The sequence below is a fragment of the Mastigoproctus giganteus genome, chromosome 5 (genome assembly GCF_048544385.1).
Source record: "Mastigoproctus giganteus isolate SK-2022 chromosome 5, ASM4854438v1, whole genome shotgun sequence".
Lineage (NCBI taxonomy): Eukaryota > Metazoa > Arthropoda > Arachnida > Uropygi > Thelyphonidae > Mastigoproctus > Mastigoproctus giganteus.
The window spans coordinates 141952464-141972703 of NC_143579.1; the positions used below are offsets into that span (position 1 = coordinate 141952464).

Genomic DNA, 20240 nt, shown 5'->3' on the forward strand with positions numbered 1-20240 from the left:
TAGGCACCGGCGAGGTGGTCTGATAGAGGTGTACAAAGCCTTGAATGGTTTGAGCATGCTCAATGCTAATGGGATACTGCCTCTTGCTCAGAATAATCACCTGAGAGGGCAGAAATTCAAATTGAGGAAAGACAGATGTAGGATAGATGTGCGGAAATTTGCCTTTAGCCAATGTGTAGTTGGTTCTTGGAACAGACTTCCATCCCTTGTTGTGGAAGTTGATAGCCTAAATAAATTTAAGGCTCAGCTGGACAGGTATTTCGAATGAACGTAGGGGTGAAGTGGAAGGTTTTTTTTTTTTTGGCTGATGCTGCATAAGCTTGCTCTCTTGCATCATATGCCTCTACTAATGCTAATATACCATAATCAAAAATAAAAAAGAGAATGCAATCAGATTTTGAAAAGCCTTATCTTTTCATATCAAACTCAGTAAGAGGAAACAACCATTCTTGTGGAAAAAAACTTTCACATGCAACATTGCATATTGTAATTCAATAGCATAGCACAGCAATACACTGAACAAACACTACTCATGATAATATTGTTTATTTACAAATTACTCGCATTTCATACACATAATAATATAATATTGTTTACTAATAATTAATTATTACACTATTTTTTTCTAAAACTGAAAAAGATTAGGATTTCATTTATTATAACATTGCCAAGTAGGTAGCTCTGGACCTTTGACAACCTCCTGGCCTTCTTCCCACAAAAAAAGAAAAAATACTTTTATTTTTCTCTCTCTCTAGGGTAAAAATGCAAAATGTTGTTCCCTAAAATAATGGCAGTAAAGCAATGTTGATTTTTTCTCAAATGCGCACCAGATCAAAATCAGACTTATTAGTACTTCCGCATACTAGGATGAACAGACTAATTAGAACTTCAGCCTCTGTGATGAAACGTCGTGCACACCGATATCGTTGGCTACAGCAATAATGTAAAGAAACAAAGGAAAATATTGTAACAGAGCTATAATGCAAAATAATGTTAGAAAGTAAAAATGCAAAATATTGTTCTCTAAAACAATTGCAGTTTCGGCATCCTAGGATGAAGCTGACTTAGAACTGCAATGCTGTTTTTTTTAATTATTATTTTATTTTTTTTTATTTATTTATTTTGTTTTTGTATGGGCGGCTCCTAGAACAAAAGTTCATCTCCACCTCATTGCTCTGTTCAGTTTTTACACACTGTCAAGGTAAGACCAGTATGTGTTTTGAAAAACAAACAAAAAAAAAAAAAAAAAAAAACAATTCATCCCACATAGGAATATCCCATGTTGGATGAAGACAGATGAAATGGAAGGCAAGAGAGAGAGAGAGAGAGAGAGAGAGAGAGAGAGAGAGAGAGAAAATAAAGTTTTTCAACCCGCACGGGAGAAAGTGACAGGAGAGGAAAAACTGTGTTTGTCAGCTTATGTGTGTGTGTGTGTGTTCTGTATTGTGATGTTGTATTTTGGCATTTTGGCTACCTGGAAGCAGTGATCACCTGGACGACTGCCTCCAGGTACTCATCCCTAGCAGGAGGGCAAGGCCTTCTCTACTATCTGCACGCCCTCCTCCCTGGGAAACTCGTTCCCCAGGGAGGAAAGAAAAACAAGATAAAGAGAAGGAAAGAGAAAAAAAAAAAAATAATAATAAAATAAAATAAATAAATAATAAAATTAAAAAAATAATAATAAATAAAAAATGAAAGTTCGAGCTCTGGACCTTTGACAATCTCTTGGCCTTCTCCCCACCAAAAGGGTATTTTTATTTTTCTCTCTCTCTCTCTCTCTCTCTCTCTCTCTCTCTCTCTCTCTCTCTCTCTCTCTCTCTCCCCCCCCCCCCAGGGTCAAACTAGAAAGGGTGGACTCCCTCCCCTAAGGAGATTTCTCCCCCAAAGTGAAAGAAGGGAATTGGAAACTTCAGGAAAATGAACCCTGTTTTTCTTCATTCGGTGAACAGCTACTTTGTCAGTGCAAGAGAGGTGACTTTATTACAGTTGCAGCTCAGAATGGAATCCAAGCATTGAAACACATGACATTTTATGGTAAATTTTTCGGGTGTTGTGGGATAATGAAAATTCAATTTTTCTCTGGAAATTTTTTGATGGTATCAAATACATATCAAGGAAATATTGAAGTATTCAATAACAATTACTTACAATTTCCCAATCCATCACTACGAGTAACGGATTGTTCTCACAATCTGTTACTAGCAAAGCATTTTTTTTTTTTGCTTGCACACCAGGTGAGATGCATGTGAAGTTCCTTCGGCATCAGTTTTCGAAGTTTATAACGCAGCTATGAATAGAAATATTTTCTTGAAATTTCGTAAGATCAAATATACATCCCTGAAACTGCTGTTCCGATTTAGTCCTCTAAAAACAATTACAATAAAGCGAACTTCTTTTTTTTTTTTTATGAAATGCGCATTGCGGTGATCAGTTTTACGACAGTTTTCTTTTTTCCCTTCCATTTCCAGTATAGCTTCCAATAGATGAATTTCCTTGATTTTTTGTTAGTAGATACAATATATACTGAAGAAAGGAAATGCGATATTTTAATTTTTCAAAACCAATTGTTGCAATTCTTTCATACAACAATTACGAAAAGCAGTAAAGCAAACTATTGTGAGAGAGCCATGCAAAATAGTGTTCGCAAGTAATGATGTTCAACTGTTTGTTTTCCACGAAAGTTTACAGTTTTATTTTCTCCTTGGATCACCTTGGAAATGCTAATGACGTAAACTGGACCAGTCAATTATCTCTCCGCGTGTATTGATTCGTTTTAGCTAGAAGTGCCGGGCCGAGGCGCGAATTTTTGAACAAATGCTGTAACGCGTTTTATCTATAAAGCTTGGATCTTGTTTTGCCGACATCAAAATTTAATAAATTGAAATGTGATCGTACATTTATGCTGCTTTAGAATGAATTAATAGTTTTTGCTGAGCGCTAAAGGTAGGAAATCAAAGAATATACTTCTGTTTATGTATATTGAGAGTTTCAATTTTGTAAATTGAGTAGAAATTATGGAAATTATTAGTTTTCTTCAGGGGGTGGGGACAACTTTCAAGTGAAGGGTTAAAAGTAGGCTTAAAACAGGGCGGAATCGACCTGGATTAACGAAACCATACCCAGCAGTTCTTGTCTAGTGGCAGTATCATCGAAAACCATACTAACAAAAACGAGCAATTGAGCTGCATCACTGATGTCTGTAGATTCATCCAGTTGTAAAGAAAAGGACACACAATTAGCAAAATGAGCACGCAATTATTTGCTCACATTTTTACTCATTTTTGAGATGCGTTGCATCACAGTATTTCGAGATAATTGCAGACCTTGAAGAGCACTTTTAATTTCATTTTGTTCTTAAAATTTTCAAAAAGAGAATCTGTTATTTGTAAAAATGTGTCTAAAAATACTCTCCACAATGTAACTGCACGAATTTTCAGTCGACAAGCCATGTGGCTTGTCGACTATGTGGCAACAAGAGTAGCCATGCAGTTCAACGGATTTTACTAAGGGCATGCAGTGGGGCGCATAACAATAATAAAATTTAGATTTTCACTAATCAATTTTTATATATATTTTAAATTCCTTGTGATCTAACGAAGTTAAAGCGCCAATCGACTGGTAGATCGCAATTGACTTGTTGGCCATCCCTGTTATATACAAAGTTCATGTGTGTGAAATACTTTATTTCTGAATTATATGCAGCCTTTAATATCTGTCGTTGAACACTTCCAAATGAACAAATACAGTTTTCCTAGCATCTTCAGCAGGAAAAGAACTACAGCAACTTTCATTTCAGGAAGCAACAAATGATAAAATTCATGACTATGATCTTATAAGTCAGCAATGGGAGGTGTTTTTTTCCTTTCTTTTATTTATTTATTTATTATTTTTTTTTTTTATGATGCTCTATAAGCTTGCTTTCTTGCATCATTTGCCATTGTTAATGCTGTCTCCTGTATACAAGTTTCAAACTTTGTTTCATGGCTAACTATTAGTTTAAGTTGAATCGAAACAAGGCCTTAATTTAAATTCTCTCCCACCCCTCACCCCCTCCCTCCCTCCATCCCTCTCCCTCTCTCTCTCTCTCTCTCTCTCTCTCCCTCCCTCCCTCCCTCCCTCCCTCTCCCTCCCTCCCTCTCTCCACCCCATATGTTCTGTTCTAAGTGTCTGCACATGAATGCCCTGTTGCATCAGCAGTAATTGTTTCTCTCACGCTCTGTAACTGCATTGATGCCATTGAACTCAGTTTAATGATGACTTTAAGCCAAGAACATTTTTTCAGCTTACATGTGCACAATAATTTCACCCACGACAATAACAAGAGGGATGTGAAGTGTTACAAAATCGATTATGTAAGACCACTAACCATACCGAATATAAATAACAATTTTTTTGTTACTTCAATAATAACAATTCCGCCATAACAAACTATTAAGTGTAACTAACAAATCACCTCATTTCAATTTCCACATCAGGCAATGGCATACCACCTTCTGATTTAAGGGGATTATTTAAGTTTTCAACATCTGCTCTTTAGGTGCAAAGCTGGTCTTCATGTTTACCTTTAATATTGCTTGAGTTCACTTAAAGATATATTCTAGTGTGTAGAAATATGCATGCGTCATTCATCCCAATTGTTTCTATTTTTTGCTATTACTTATGCAATTGTCAGTCATTTGCCACGTAGTTTTCAAATCCAAAGCATTGCAAATTTTGCTGATTTAACCAAAACCAGACTCATGCTGAATAAGCATAACAGTTATTACTGTTATGATTATTGAAAATATCACTGGAATGTTCTTTCAGAAATTTTTCAAATCTGTGGAGTCATTATCCAACTTCAGGTTCATTCATTTATTTACCTCCCCCACCCCCCCATCCACCAAGCACCAACTTTTTAAAAAATTCTAAAATGGTAGAAAAAAAAATGTATCCTTGTTTTAACCAAGCAGTCAGAAGTCATTGCTATGACTAACCATCTGTTTCTCAAGATCAAACAAAACCAGAAACAGGATCATCCAAAATTCACATCAAAATCTGTGCCCAATTTGAGTTGTAAGCGCACCAAAAGAAAACAATTTGCACAGATAGCATTATGAATACTGACAATAAACACCAAAAAACTTGCATTAATTGCTAATCACATAATTTAGCATTAACACACGAATAGGCATATAGTGAAAGAAAGAATCAAACAGTAAAAAAAAAAAAAAACTTCCCATTTCGCTCCAAAAGTTTGCCAGTCGTTTTTTGAATTTATTTAAACTATCAACATCCACAACAAGAGATGGAAGTAGTTCCAGTAATCAACCACCCGCTTGCTAAAGGCAAATATAAGCACATTTATCCTACAACTGTTTTCCTCAATTTGAATTTATACCCCATCAAGACAGTAATCTGAACAAGAGGAAGAATCCATTCCGCAATCAGATTGCTCAAACCATTCATTGAATTATACACCTCAATCAGATCACCACGCAAGTGCCTAGTCTCCAGATGCTCCAATTTCCAGAACTTAAAGCGTTTCTTAGTAAGAGGAACCCGTTTCCCCCTCACCAATCTTGTTGCCCTTCTCTGTACTCATTCCAACAACTCTACATCTTTCCTAAAAAAGACATCCAGACCTCCAAGCAGTACACAAGGTGTGGCCTGACCATTGCCTTATACAACAGGATAGTCACCTCCTTATCCTTGTTAACAAAATTAGCATTAGCATTAGCAGAGGCATTTGACGCAAGAAAGCAAGCTTATGCAGCATCAGCCAAAAAAAAATTAAAATAAATAAAAACAAATAAAAAATAACCACTTCCACTTCACCCCTCTGTTCGTTCGAAATACCTGTCCAGCTGAGCCTTAAACTTATTTAGGCTATCAACTTCCACGACAAGGGATGGAAGTCTGTTCCACCAACCAACCACCTGCTGGCTAAAGGCAAATTTCCTCACGTCTATTTTACATCTGTCTTTCCTCAATTTGAATTTATGACCTCTCAGGTGATTTTTCTGAGCAAGAGGAACAATCTTATCAGCATTGAGCATGCTCAAACCATTCAAGGCTTTATACACCTCTATCAGATCACCTCGCTGGTGCCTAGTCTCCAGACACTGTAATTTGCAAAACTTAAGCCTTCCTTCGTAAGAGCACACCTTTGTTCCATTCACTAATCTTGTTGCCCTTCTCTGTACTCATTCCAGCATCTATACATCCTTCTTGAAATGAGGCCTCCAAACCTGTATACAGTACTCTAGGTGTGGTCTGACCATTGCCTTATACAATGGAATAATCACCTCCTTATCCCTGCTAGAAAAATTCCTATATATCATTGACAATACACCATGAGCTACTCTTGCAGCCTGTCTGCACTACTCAGAAAACTTCATATCTGCCTGCACAACCACCCCCAGGTCCCTTTCATTCTCTACCACTGTCAGAGTAGTACCACAGAGTTGATACGTTGCTCTGGGGTTGCTGTTTCCCATGTTTTTTTTTTTTTTTTGTAGTTGTTGGCGCATAGGCTTCTGTGGCCATAATGCAGCTCCCAAGGTTTTTGCAGTACTTTGATCCAAGCCCGAGGCGGTAATCGAACCCACGACCTTTGGGTTGCCAGGAAGGCTCTTTACCCACCTGGCTAGCACGGTCGGCTGTTTCCTATGTGTAATACTTTACATTTGTCAATGTTAAACTTCATTTGCCACCTCTCAGCCCATCTGCTCAACCTTTCCAGATCCTGTTGCAGTAGCATAGTGTCAGTAGTGTCTTGACAACCCTGCCAACCTTCGTATCGTCTGCAAACTTGGACATTAAGCTTAATATACCATCATCAATATCATTTATAAATACAGAAAACAATAATGGACCCAATACTAAACCCTGAGGGACTCCACTAATAACATTAGTCCACAATGAGCAGTTCCATTGATTACCACTCTCTGTCTTCTCCCCCTCAACCACCCCTTTATCCATAGCAGCAATTTGCCTCCAATGCCACACTGCTCCAATATGTGCAGCAGTTTTCCATGTGCAACAGTATCGAAAGCCTTTCCAAGATCCAAGTATATAATATCAAAGTTATTCCCTGCATCCAGTTCTTTTGTCACTGCATCATAGTATCCAATCAAATTGGTCAGGCAAGACTTCCCCTTAACAAAACCATGCTGTGTCTGAGCTATAACTGAAGTCTTGTCTAGCTGATCCTTCAGTGCTTCTTTAACCAGTGCCTCCATTAATTTTCCGGGAACAGAAGTTAAACTAACAGGTCTATAATTACTTGTGTCACTTTTTGATCCGCCTTTGTGAATTGGGGTCACATTTGCACATCTCCAGTCCATGGGTACTTCCCCTGAGTCCAAGGAAGCTCTCATAATTATGGCTAAGGGTTTGTTTACTTCCTTTGCTGCCTCCTTTAATATAACTGGATAGATCCCATCCACCCCAGGTGCCTTTCTTGTATTTATCTTCAACAATTTCTCCTCCACTTTACACTCAATTATTACAAGATTCTCTAGCTTACTGCCAGAGTTGAATACACCTCTGGCTTTCCCCTCGCTGAATAACTCCTCATGTGTGAATGTCGATGCAAAATATTCATTTAGTTTGTTAGCTACCTGAGCAGGATCATCAACAGTTGACCCATCGATATTAAGTGGACCAATCTGATTCTTCCCCTTCCTTCTAGAGTTTACATTAGTAAAGAACTCTTTGCTGTTTTTCTTTGCATCCTTTGCCAAAGATTTCTCGTAATCTGCCTTCACCTGCCTAACCTCCTTTGTAACGTGGTTACAGATCAACTTGTATCTATCATAGGCTTCTGTGTCACGTGTTAATTTGTATGTATCCCATGCATTTTTCTTCTCTGCCATATGTCTCATTAGTTCATCTGACATCCACTCAGGCCTAAACCTTGAACAATATTTCTTAGTTGGTATGTAAAGCCTAGTAGCTTCCAAGATACGTTCTTTGAATGCTTCCCATTTTGAATTTTCTGTTGGTAACATCATCAGTTGGTCCCACTGTATAGAATTTAAATACTGTCTCAGTCCATCGTAGTTGCCTTTACGAAAGCAATAACCCTTCCCTTAACCCCTAATGGTAGTTACCTCTTTGAGTAAATCCCACTTCAGCACACTGTGATCACTGCCACCTAGTGGTTTATTTACCTGCTGATTCTTAATGCATGAAGAATCACTACTGATAATCAAATCAAGAATATTACTCCCTCTAGTTGCCTCCCGAACATGCTGATGTAGAAAACAATCATCCAATAAATCCACAAAAGCCTTGCTAGTGTGTGAGTGACCAGCCCCCAAATTTCAGTCAATATCTGGGAAATTAAAATTCCCCATTATAAGACTCTCTGATTTACTGGCCCACTCTATTTCCCTGTACAATTTCTTATTATACTCATCAGAGTCATTAGGCGTATAGCACACTCCTACTCTCAATTTTGACCTCCCAATGCTTATGTCACACCAAACTGACTCGACACTGCACTGTCCAGCAATGTCGACTGGCTTCACTTCCTTGGATTTTATGTATTTCTTAACTAATAGCATAACCCCTCCTCCCTATCCTGTCTATCCCTTCTGTAGACATTGTACTCCCCAAATTCCAGTTCTGCATTCCTTACATCTGTGTGACACCACGTCTCTGAAATCCCCACAATATCTGCCTTTGATGTTTTGAGCAATACCTCAAATTCATCAAATTTATTTACTAAACTCCTAGCATTGGTGTACACGCAAATATACATGCACCTGTTCTTTTTCTTAGCTACCCTAACACAATCCATGTGTTTACTTGTACCCCAATGATTCCCAGCAGTCTCTGAAATATCCTGTATCTTATTTTCCAGGCTGCGGCTCATTCCAATAGAAGCAGTGCAAGAATCACTTTAACCCCTGCTAGTGGCTACTGTTAATCTATTAGTCCTTGTATCCCCCCAATCTAGCAGTTTTCCGACCCACCTAACACTGCCTCGATAGCATCAGCAAACATTCTTGCACCCTTTCTATTTAAGTGTATCCCATCCCTGTAGAAGCAGTCTCTCCTGTTAACAAGTACAGACCATGCTGAAAAAAATTCTACCCCTTGAGCCTTGTACAATCTTTCCAGGGCCGAATTGATCGACAGGGCTCTCATCATATACTCCCTCCTATCGTGTCTGGGCAGAATTGCAGACACTTTTAAATTCAACCCTAGTTTCAACAACTCAAATTCCTATATATCACTGATAAAAATACCATAAGCTGCTCTGGCAGCCTGTCTGAACTGCTCAAAAAAACTTCATATCAGCCGGCACAATTACTCCCAGGTCTTTTTCATTCTCCACTACCTTGAGTGGAGAATGAAAAACTACTCTCAGTTACTCTGGGGTTCCTGCTACCCATATGAAGTACTTTACATTTGTCAATGTTAAACTTCAGTTACCACCTCTTAGGCCATCTGCCCAACTTTTCTAGATCCTGTGGCAGTAGAGAATACTGTCGTTACTGTCATTCACAACCATGCCACCTTCTGTATCATCTGCAAACTTGGACTTTAAGCCTGATATACCCTCACCAATATCAGTAATAAATGTAGAAAAACAACAATGGGGCCAACACCAAATTGTGGGGAACTGCACTAATAACATTAGCCCACAAATAGCACTGGACATTGATTACACTCTGTCTTCTTCCACTCAATCATCCCTTTATCAATAGCAGAACATCCCTTAATGCCACATTGCTGCAATTTGTACAGGAGTCTTTCATGTACAACAGTATCAAAAGCTTTCATAAAATCAAAGCATATGGTATCAAAATTATTTTTTGCATCCAGTTCCTTTGTGACCACATCATAGTATCTAATCAAATTGGTTAGACAAGAATTCCCCTTAACAAACCCATGCTGTGTCTGAACTATAACTGGAGTCTTGTCTAGGTGGTCTTGCAGTGCTTCTTTAACCAGTCATTCCATTATTTTCTCCAGAACAGAAGTTAAACTAACAGTTTTGTAATTACTTGTGTCACCCTTTGATCTTCCTCTATGAATTAGGGTCACATTTGAACATATCCATCCATGGATCCAAAGAAGCTCTCATAATTATGGCTAAGGGTTTGCTTACTTCCTTTGCTGCTTCCTTTAATGTAATTGGATAGATTCCATCCACCCAAATATCTTTCTTATTTTTAACTTCAACAATTTCTGCTCTCAATCATTATGAAGTCGTCTAGTTCACCTGTTAGAATTCATCAACAGCTGAACCATTAATATCAAGTTGACCAATCTGATTTATCCCTTCCCTCTAGAATTCACATAAGCTGTTTTGCTATGCATTCTTTGCCAAAAAAAAGAGAAAATCATGTTTAACAAATCTGGTTCACTATTTTGAAAGGGTCACTCACAAGCTGGATTTAGGGATTAATTTCGACATTGTTTATTTAGATTTCAGCAAAGCTTTTGACTAAGTCCCACATGAGCGGTTGCTTTATGAGCTGGAAGAGGTTGGAATCACTGGGAAAATCCTTAGATGGATAGCAGGATGGCTTCAGGGCAGGAGGCAGAGGGTTGTGATAAATGGCTATTCCTCAGATTGAGTATATGTAAGAAGTGGGGTTCCCCAAGGATCAGTATTAGGACCACTGTTGTTTTTAATTTTCATAAACGACATCAATGAAGGTATAGAGGGCGCGATGTCTAAATTTGCAGATGACGTTAAAATTGGTAGAGTAGTTAATGATCACTGTCAAGCTGAGCTTCTTCAGAGAGAGAGATCTAGATAGACTTCAGGAATGGTCAGAAAAATGGCAGCTATGCTTTAATCCACAAAGTGTAAGGTATTACACCTGGAAAACAGTAATCCCAAAATAACTGATTCACTTGGTGGAATTCAACTAAACTCAGTACTAGAGGAAAGGGACTTGGGTGTTACGATACGGTCAGACATTAAATTCTCTCAGCATTATAGACAGGTTGCAAGGAAGGCACATAATGCCCTATCAATGATCTATCGAACTTTTGCAAGTAGAGATAGGGACGTGATAATCCGATAAGGCTTTTGTTAGACCACACTTGGAATACTGTTTCAAGTATGGAGACCGCACCTAAGAAAGACATCGAGCTTCTTGAAAGGGTGCAAAGACAGGTAACTTGCCTGGTGAGATCAGCAAAAGGGCATCCTTATGAAGAAAGTGAATACGTGGGTTGCAGAGTTTGGAAACTAGACACCTTAGAGGAGATTTGACTGAGGTGTTTAAGGCTCTGAGACGCATCAGTAAAATGAATGAGGTCGAAATTTTCAAGATTATGAATGGTGCTAGAACTAGGGGACATAAATTCAAGTTACGGGGGGGAAATGTTTAAATTGGACTGCAGGAAGTTTTGTTTTAGCCAGCGAGTTATAAATTACTGGAATAAGTTGCCTACATGGGTGGTAGAGGCCTTCAGTTTGTGGAAATTCAAAGGTCATCTGGATAGTACCTTCGGGTGAGCGAAGCACATAGGATGATAGGTTTAATTTCCTTTTCTTTTATTAATGATTATTATTATTTATTTATTTTTTATCATTGTTTTATACAGGTTTTTTTTTTTTTTGGCTAGTGCAGCATAAGCCATAGGCTTTCTTGCACTATGCGGCCATTACTAATTACTAATACTAATTTCTCCTAATCAGCCTTTGCTTGTCTAACCTCCTTTGCGATTTGATTACAAATTATCTTATATCTGCCACAGGCTTCTGTGTCACCTGATAATTTATATGCATCCAATGCATTTTTTTTCTCTACCACAAGTCTCATTAGTTCATCTGACTTAGATTTAAGCCTAAACCTTGAACAATATTTCTTAGTTGGCATGAAAGGCCTAGTAGCGTCCAAGATTAATTCATTCATTGTTATGAGGATATATAATTTTAAGGTTTTTTTATTTTATGAATAAATATCTCTCACTGTACCAATTTTATTACCTCAACAAATGATCAATGAAACCTTACCAAATTATAAGCATGTACTTACATTGTATTAAGCTATCAGCCTGTGTTAAAATTCTTTTATTTACTCTAAATATTTGTTGAGATCCAATGAATGTTTCTAGGAGCACACTTTCCACAAAAGCGAAAATTAGATACTAGTAACAGGACACTATGTTTGGCCATGTCCCTTTGTTTGGTAACTATTTTTTTCAAGGCTAAGCTAAAAACAAGCATTATACAAGAAATTGTAAAACTTAAAAAACTGTGACATGCATGATACTAATATTACTACAGCAGACCCTCGTTATAACGCGGTTCGCTCTAACGCTGTTCTTATATTATAACCCATATCTGACTATAACTGTCACAAATCACTATAATGCTCTTTTACAGATTGATTTTTGGCATATTTAATGGAATCGTTTCATTTCATGGAGTTGATAGCTTGAAAATGAATAGCAAAACAGCATTAAAACATTTCCCACGCGGACTTGAGAAATTTTCCCACACTCAGTGAAATTTTCTTGCACACTAATTTAATTGCAGTACAGTGACTTGTTACGTAGTTCCCAGATCGACATTTTAAAAAATGAATTATATTGCTTGTAATATTTGTGTTATATGCATTTATCCGACGTCTTCATCACTCAGTACAGTATTAGTTGTTGTTATTTCGTTTTTTAGGAGCATTAGCAACTAAGGCCATATTGCTCCGGGGATATGCAGTGGTCATTCCTTGACCTTTCCGCATCCTCCATATTTGGTGATCATGGGCTCGAACCCCAGTCTAATCAAGAAGCGTGTGCTACGCACTGCTGCTCCTGCCCACTTGGCTATGGAGGCGCTGTACAGTATTAGACATCGTGAGTAACGGCCAGTTTACTCAAACTTTGTATCATAATTAATGCAACCAATGAGTTCATTTTTGAAGAGTTAATAATGGCGGATAAGAATGAAAAAGCCACGTCTGGACACATTACGAAGACTACAAATTTAAGAAAAAGACTGAATTTGAAAATTAGATTAGACGTTTTGAAGCGAATCGATTCCAGTCAACGACAAGTGGATGTGTGCAATAATTTAGGACCGGCAGGTTTAACTGCAAGAACAATTATAAAAAATCAAGAATTAATTTTAGCAGTGGGAAAGACAGCTGTTCCACTGCAAGCAACTAGGACTAAGACAGCTATTAGGATTGAAATGGTGAGACTAATTTTATTGAAGATAGTATCCAATGCAGAAATCATTTAAGTTAAATATTATAAAAAAAAAAAGAGAGAGAAAGAGAAATTAGCCTATATGAGGATCTGAAGAAAACTCACCACAAAAAAAAAAAAAAAAAAAAAAAAAATTTTTTTGGAACCACTTAAAACTAATAAGGCCAGGGAAAAGCTGCAAGTACAGATCAGGAAGCCGAAACTTTCAAAAAAGAACTTGTTAAAATTATTGAAGAAGGGTATTATGTGTTATACTTCTCAACAGGTTTTTAACATAGATGAAGCAGCACTTTTTTTGGAAACAAATGCCTGAAAGAACTTTCATATTGAAAGAAGGAAAAAATATGCCAGGTTTCAAAGCGGTGAAGGATCAGTTGACTTTATTGTTAGGTTGTAACACTGTGGAGGATTTAAAATTAATACCCCTTTTAGTTTACCAGGAAGAGGGCCAAAGTGCAACCCAAAATCGACACATTTTTCATGATTAAATTCATCAATTAAATGAAATCAATTAAATTCATCATTTTAATTGGAATTTTAAGTTTAATTTTGATTCGTAAGTAGTTACCATATAATTATACGTATGTAATGCAGAGTATTTTTTATGTACAAATATTTGAATATTAAATATTTTGACCAACATTTGCGCATCTTTTCACTACCATTTATTATTGATTAGGAAATATCCTATGGCACCGACCGCAACTCACAAATACATATGTTACCTTATGGGAATGCGGCGCTTGCTTAGCGTGGATTCACTTAGTGCTCTGTTTTTTGGGAACGAATTATCAGCATTAAGTGGAGGTCACCTGTATCTCATATTTTATAGCTCTATTGCCCCAGTATATAGAAACTCAGTGCTGCAGTTCTAAACAAGCTGCAAATAAAGAATATTAAAATTCTGAAATTTAAGAATTCAATATTAAATGGTGCACCCTACAAAAGGGTATGTCAGTTTGAGATTTAAGTGCCCTCTCAACCTTCAAGTGTGCTACAGATTTAATTGTATTCTTTACTGCTGATCAATATTATTCAAAAAAAAAAAAAAAAAAAAAAAAAAAACAGTAACAAGGCACCAGAACCTAACATTAAGGAACCACACTTATAACTCTCTGAAGAATGATCATTTACATTAACCCACTACCTCCTATCCTTTACAATCCCTCAGTCCAACTTAAGAACTTGCCTGAAATCATAACATGTTTGAGTTCATTCAGCAACCTCTCATGTGGAACCACCGCATACACTGTTTTGAATCTCTAAGTATTTAATATCAAAATTATTTCTTAAATACAACTCCTCTATAACCGTGTTGCAGTAGTTTATCAAGCTGGTAGAGCTAAATTTTCCATTTACAAGGCCACGTGATCTGTTTAAAATATTTCATAAAAATGTTTCTATTAATGCACATTTTTTCTATTAATGAACTCAATTACTTCTGTTGTTACACAAATGCAGATCACTTTTTTAAGATATGAACTCTGAAAAGGAAAAGGTGGAATGCTCTAGTAGCAATATAGATGGGTCAAGCCACTGTGGTGTTCTATTTCTAGCTGATGCACAAAGATAGTGACGAAAAAGTTCATAGACTGAAATAATATTTGTGAAATTTAGCTTAATGGCTGTTTGGTTGGATCGCACATGAAGTAGTCGCCTTGACTCTATACTGCAGTATACTAATTTCCAAAAACGTTGCCAATAGCTTCTTTAGAATTGCTAATTGTTTCTGAAGCCCACATTTTGGAGGGAGAAGACACTGTACATGCTTTATACTCCTACCCCTTTCCAAATATCCCACGATATATTACGCCAAATGAAATATCCTAGTAATAAAACTGACGAAGGCAATTGTTTACTAAGATCATGTGGGATGTCATACTCTGATAGCAAACATACTCTTAAGAGAAATCTTCCTGTGAGGCAAACTGCCATTACAAAAATGCTATTAGTAAGTAATTTGAAAATGACAACTCCTCTGTGGTTCAAATCTATCTCTAACTCTCTCCTTATGGATAAGTGTACAATAACGCCGGGGGCTCACATCTGGTGAGTATGGGCTTGGCAAACCCAGGGTCCTGAGCTGGATATCATCATTCTTCTCTTTCTTGGTGATGCCTTCCTACTTCTCTCTCTCTCTCTCTCTCTCTCTCTCTCTCTCACACACACACACACACACACACACACACAGGGGGGTAACTCGGGAATTTTTTTTTTTTTTTTGGCTGGTGTAGCATAAGCCTCAGGCTTCCTTGTACCATATGGCTAATAATAATAATAATGGTTATGTAAGGAAGGATCCTCCCTTTTCTTTAAATGTCTTTTGTAAGAAAAATCAAGCTGGCAGATACTTCTGCAACTAATATTTGTGCACTTATATTGTAATAATATAACCATTGCTTTGATTTATTACAGTAGTCACCAATTTTAGTGTACATATTAATTTCAGTATCTCCTGGTATACTAAACACAGATTGAAAGTCAAGTTTACATTAAATGAACATATATGTTACCTGAGTGTCAGCCTCATGTGTATTACACTCATCAGTTATAATACTGTTTCTATTCTCTTGTGACGAGCAGCATCCTTTAGTTAAACTTGACCATGAATGACTTGATCTCAGCCACGGCTGTGTTAGCCTTTTGAGTACCTGACTAGTAAGTGAAATCTGGGAATTCTGCTTATCTATTGATACAACCTATTAAAATTTAACAAATGAAAAATGTTAATCCGAATATAATTTAAAACCATACATAATACATATAAATTACAAAAGGTTAATTAATAAGAAATATTCCCGTTACCTGTCTTTAAATATATCTCTTGGGGAAATGAGGGGGGGGAGAACATTGGAACATACAGATACAGAAGATAATACTTAATAGCATCACTGCTTCAATGCAATACACAGTAATTGCACTGTAAGAATTTAACCATTATTTTTATTTGATGTGGTATATACCAAGTTTCTTTTGATAAATTCTGGTACAATTAACTTCAGTATATGTTAACTCTTGGTATCTCAACACAGATTTACAGTGAAGTTTGACATTAAATTGCAGAAGGGTATCACAGTATGAATTATTATTGTTGGTTTTTTTTTTTTTTTTTTTTTAATTTATTTATTCAATTAAGCCTGAGTGAAAAATATCACTCCATTTAGAAAAGCATTTAAGCTGGGTACAAAGACCAAACTTTTATGAACAATCAATAATCACTGGTCACAACCATCAAAATCAAGCTTTAAATGAAGATGGTGGCACTATATACTTGTGAGGACCATCCTGAAACTAATAAGCCCATGTTAATTGTTGGTTGGCAATAAAAACCTTTAATTTGCTTTATCTTCAAAATAAAGAAAATTTTTACTGGATGCATTTTCTTAGAATTACTGCATGAAAACACCTATCAAGTACATCACCACATTTTTACTACTTTTCAATTCTTGATAAAAGCACCCCTTCGTTCTCCTTACTGGCCTTGGTAACCTTCTCTGTATCCATTCCAGCAGCTCTATACTCTGAAAGACCATTCAGATTTTCAAATGAATGATCTTCAAGCTACTTCAAATTTTCCAACAAAAAGTCAGACAAAGTATGGGCAATCCTCTTTCCCCTCCTAGCCGAAATATTCAGGAGCATTTTTGAAGACAGTCTCAGATAGTTTCCCTGTAAAACCCATATACTGGGGTAGATATGTCGATGACATTCTAACCATTTGGTCACATGGGTTAGAGGAATTAAACAACTTTCACAACTACCTAAATATATGAACATTCATTCATAAAATTAAAATAGAAAAAGAGAAAGATAATACAATACCATTTCTAGATCTCTTGTTAAAGAAGCATAATAACTCACTCTTAATAAAAATATTCAGTACCTCTGAATATTTGCTACCTCTACTCTGCCAGAGAGTCACTGGAGGAAATCCGAATAGTGTGTATGCGGGGAGCATTGTCGAGGCCACGTTATGTCAAGGATCTGGGTATATTCTTACCACGTGTACGCCATATCCAAAAATTTCATTACTTCATACAGCATGTCCCGCCCACTTTTTCTTACTATTGAATACACCATGAATTATAAAACTAATAGAACAAGCTTATCTGCAAAAAGATCTAAACCGCAAAAGCACTTCCTAATTCATTTCACAAATATACGTGGTCTCAATTCTAATCTCAAAGATGTCCATTTCCACTTGCAGTCTGCCAAACCCCATGTACTTTTTCTGACAGAATCTCAGTTATCGGTTGATTCAACTAAAGCTCATCTCAGATGCCAAAATTATTCGCCTCAAAGGTGGTACTTGTGCATATGTCTGTTCTGATATTCCTTGTCAGAGACTTGGCAATTTGGAATCTCCTCTCTTTGACCTTCTCTGGCTTAAAATCTCTCTACCTCATTGTGTCAAATTCATCTGTTGTCTCTACCATTCTTCCAACGCCTCTAATCACTTGGAGCTCTTTGACTTCCTCTCTTTGCAACTTTCCTATCAGTGAGGTAATTTTCCTTGGTGATTTTAATGTTCACAACTCCAACTGGCTTCCGTTTTCTAGTCACACCGACCCAGCAGGTCGAGATGCTGAGACTTTTGCAATTACTAATGACCTAGCACAGATTGTTCATTTACCTACAAGAATACCAGACAATCCTAATCATACAGCCAATATGCTTGATCTTTTTCTCACAAACAACCCTTCTAAGCACACGGTCGAAGTGAGAGGTCCTTTAGGCACTTCAGATCACAACTTGTGATTCTCTCTTCTCCAATGGAACCTTTATCTCATGGCTACTCCCAACCTCGTGTTGTTTGGCATTACAAGAATGCAAAATGGGATGACCTGCAAGACTTGTTTTCCTTGGTCGGATTACTGTTTCAAAACTTCTGATGTCAACGTTTCCTCAGATCGTGTCAGTGAAATTATTCTTGCAGGAATCGAATCCTTTATCCCACACTCCACTTTAAAATCTCGTCCTTTATCTAAACCTTGGTTTTCCAATAAATGTGGTAAGGCTGTTCAAGAGAAGAATGTTGCATATCGTAATTGGCTTGTTTCTAATTCTTCAGTTTCATTTTCTGCCTACACCAAAGCTCGCAACAATTGTAAAGCAGTTATTAATCAGTCCAAACTAGTTTGAACAGGCTAAGAGTAGAAAACTTGCTTCTTGCCCTAATGGAAGCCGAGCATTCTGGTCTCTCACCAAAGCTATTGGCCGCAACTTTTGCCCATCTCTGCTCCCACCTCTGTCCAAACCAGATGGTTCTGTTGTCACTTCAGCCAAGGATAACGCTGACCTGCTAGCATCCCATTTTTTTTCCAGCTCATGTATTAATGATCTTGGTAAAACACCTCCCACCATTCCCAACACGCTCCATTCAATGCCTACTGTGGGCTTCCGTCAAAAGGATATCAGAAGGATTTTGATGAATCGATGCTAAGAAAGCTCCACGTTCTGATGGTATTTCTCCACTTGTTCTCAAAACCTGTGCTCCTGAACTTACTCCTATTCTTTGCCGCATTTTTTCACTTCTTATTCCAAAGGTGTTTTTCCTTCTGCTTGGAAATTTGCTCATATCCAGCCAGTTCCTAAAAAGGGTGACAAATTCCTCCCATCCAATTATCGTCCCATCGCAATCACTTCTACTCTTTCTAAAGTAAGGAGAAATCAATTAACCGCCAACTCTTAAACTACCTAGAAACCTTCCGTCTGATCAATGATCGCCAGTATGGATACCGTCAGTGTCGATCCACTGGTGATATTCTTGCTTGTGTTACCCATTTATGGACTAATTCAATGAAAAGGTTCAGTGAAACACAAGTAGTTGCTCTTGACATCTCAAAGGGTTTTCATCGCGTTTGGCATAAAGGTCTTCTAAAGAAGCTTCCATCTTATGGTTTGCCAACTGTTTTTAGAAATTGGTTATCCAGTTTTCTCTCTGATCGCTCACTGAGGGTGATGGTAGATGGCTCTCTGTCTTCTACCTTCTCCACTAATGCCGGTGTCCCCCAAGGTTCAGTTCTTTCCCCCACTCTTTTCCTCTTGTATATTAATGACCTTCTTCCATTGACTGGAAATCCTATCCATAGTTTTGCCGATGATAGCACATTGCATTCCACTTTCCATTTTGAGAAACCTTGTCCTGCTCAACCAGCTTCAATTTCTCGAAAATCTGCTACCAATTCCTTTAATGCCGATCTTCAGGTAATTCTCCAGTGGGGCAAAGACAACTTCATTGATTTCAACCCTTCTAAAACTCAGTCTTGTCATATCTCGCAAAAAGGATTCTTCTGCTCCTATGCTTATCTATAGTGACACTCCGATTTCTAGGCAAAATGATATATCTCTTTTGGGGATTACCCTGACTTCTAATCTCTCTTGGCACAAGCACATTACAAATATTGCTTCCTCTGCATCTAAAAAACTTGGTTTTCTCTTTCGCTCTCGGCGTTACTTTTTTCCCAAACAGCTGCTCACTCTGTATAAATCGCAAATCCGCCCTGCCATGGAATATTGTTCCCACATCTGGGGTGGTGCCCCCAAAACCTCTCTCAGGCGTCTTGATTCCATTCAGAAGAGGGCAGTTATGTTAATTAATGATTCATCTCTAACACTCTCCACTCGCTTTCTCATAGACGTACTGTTTCTGCTGCATGCCTCTTCTACAGATACTTCCATGGGCACTGTTCTTCTGAATTGGCTTCTATAATTCCCGTTCTCTCTTTAAAAACAGTCCCAACACGTGCCACCACCAGCCAACATCCATTTACTGTCCAACTTCAAACACACAGAACCAACTTTTCATCTTCCTCATTTATTCATTCAACTGTTGTTTTCTGGAACAACGTTCGTTCATATGTATTTCCTGAAAATTACAATCTACAGAAGTTCAAGTCCAATGTCAACAAATATATTCTTTCTTCTTCTCAACCTCCAACCCAAGCATGGTACTAAGTACTATAGGTTCTAATAACTCTCATGTTTGGGGTTCACATAAGAAAAAAAAAAAAAAAAATAGAAAGAACACGTAGAAAGAATGGAAGATAATAGATCCCCTAAATTAGCTTACA

The 20240-nt window shown here is 37.4% G+C and overlaps 1 protein-coding gene across 1 annotated transcript in view; it reads right to left on the reverse strand.

The window, feature by feature from the left end:
* Nucleotides 1-20240, reverse strand: part of LOC150085739 (kinesin-like protein KIF20A) — a 1052004-nt gene that overhangs the window by 645957 nt on the left and 385807 nt on the right. The window contains exon 10 of the mRNA XM_090374670.1: nt 15681-15866. Coding sequence (XP_090230796.1) covers nt 15681-15866 — 186 coding nt within the window. The remainder of the gene's footprint in view (nt 1-15680; nt 15867-20240) is intronic.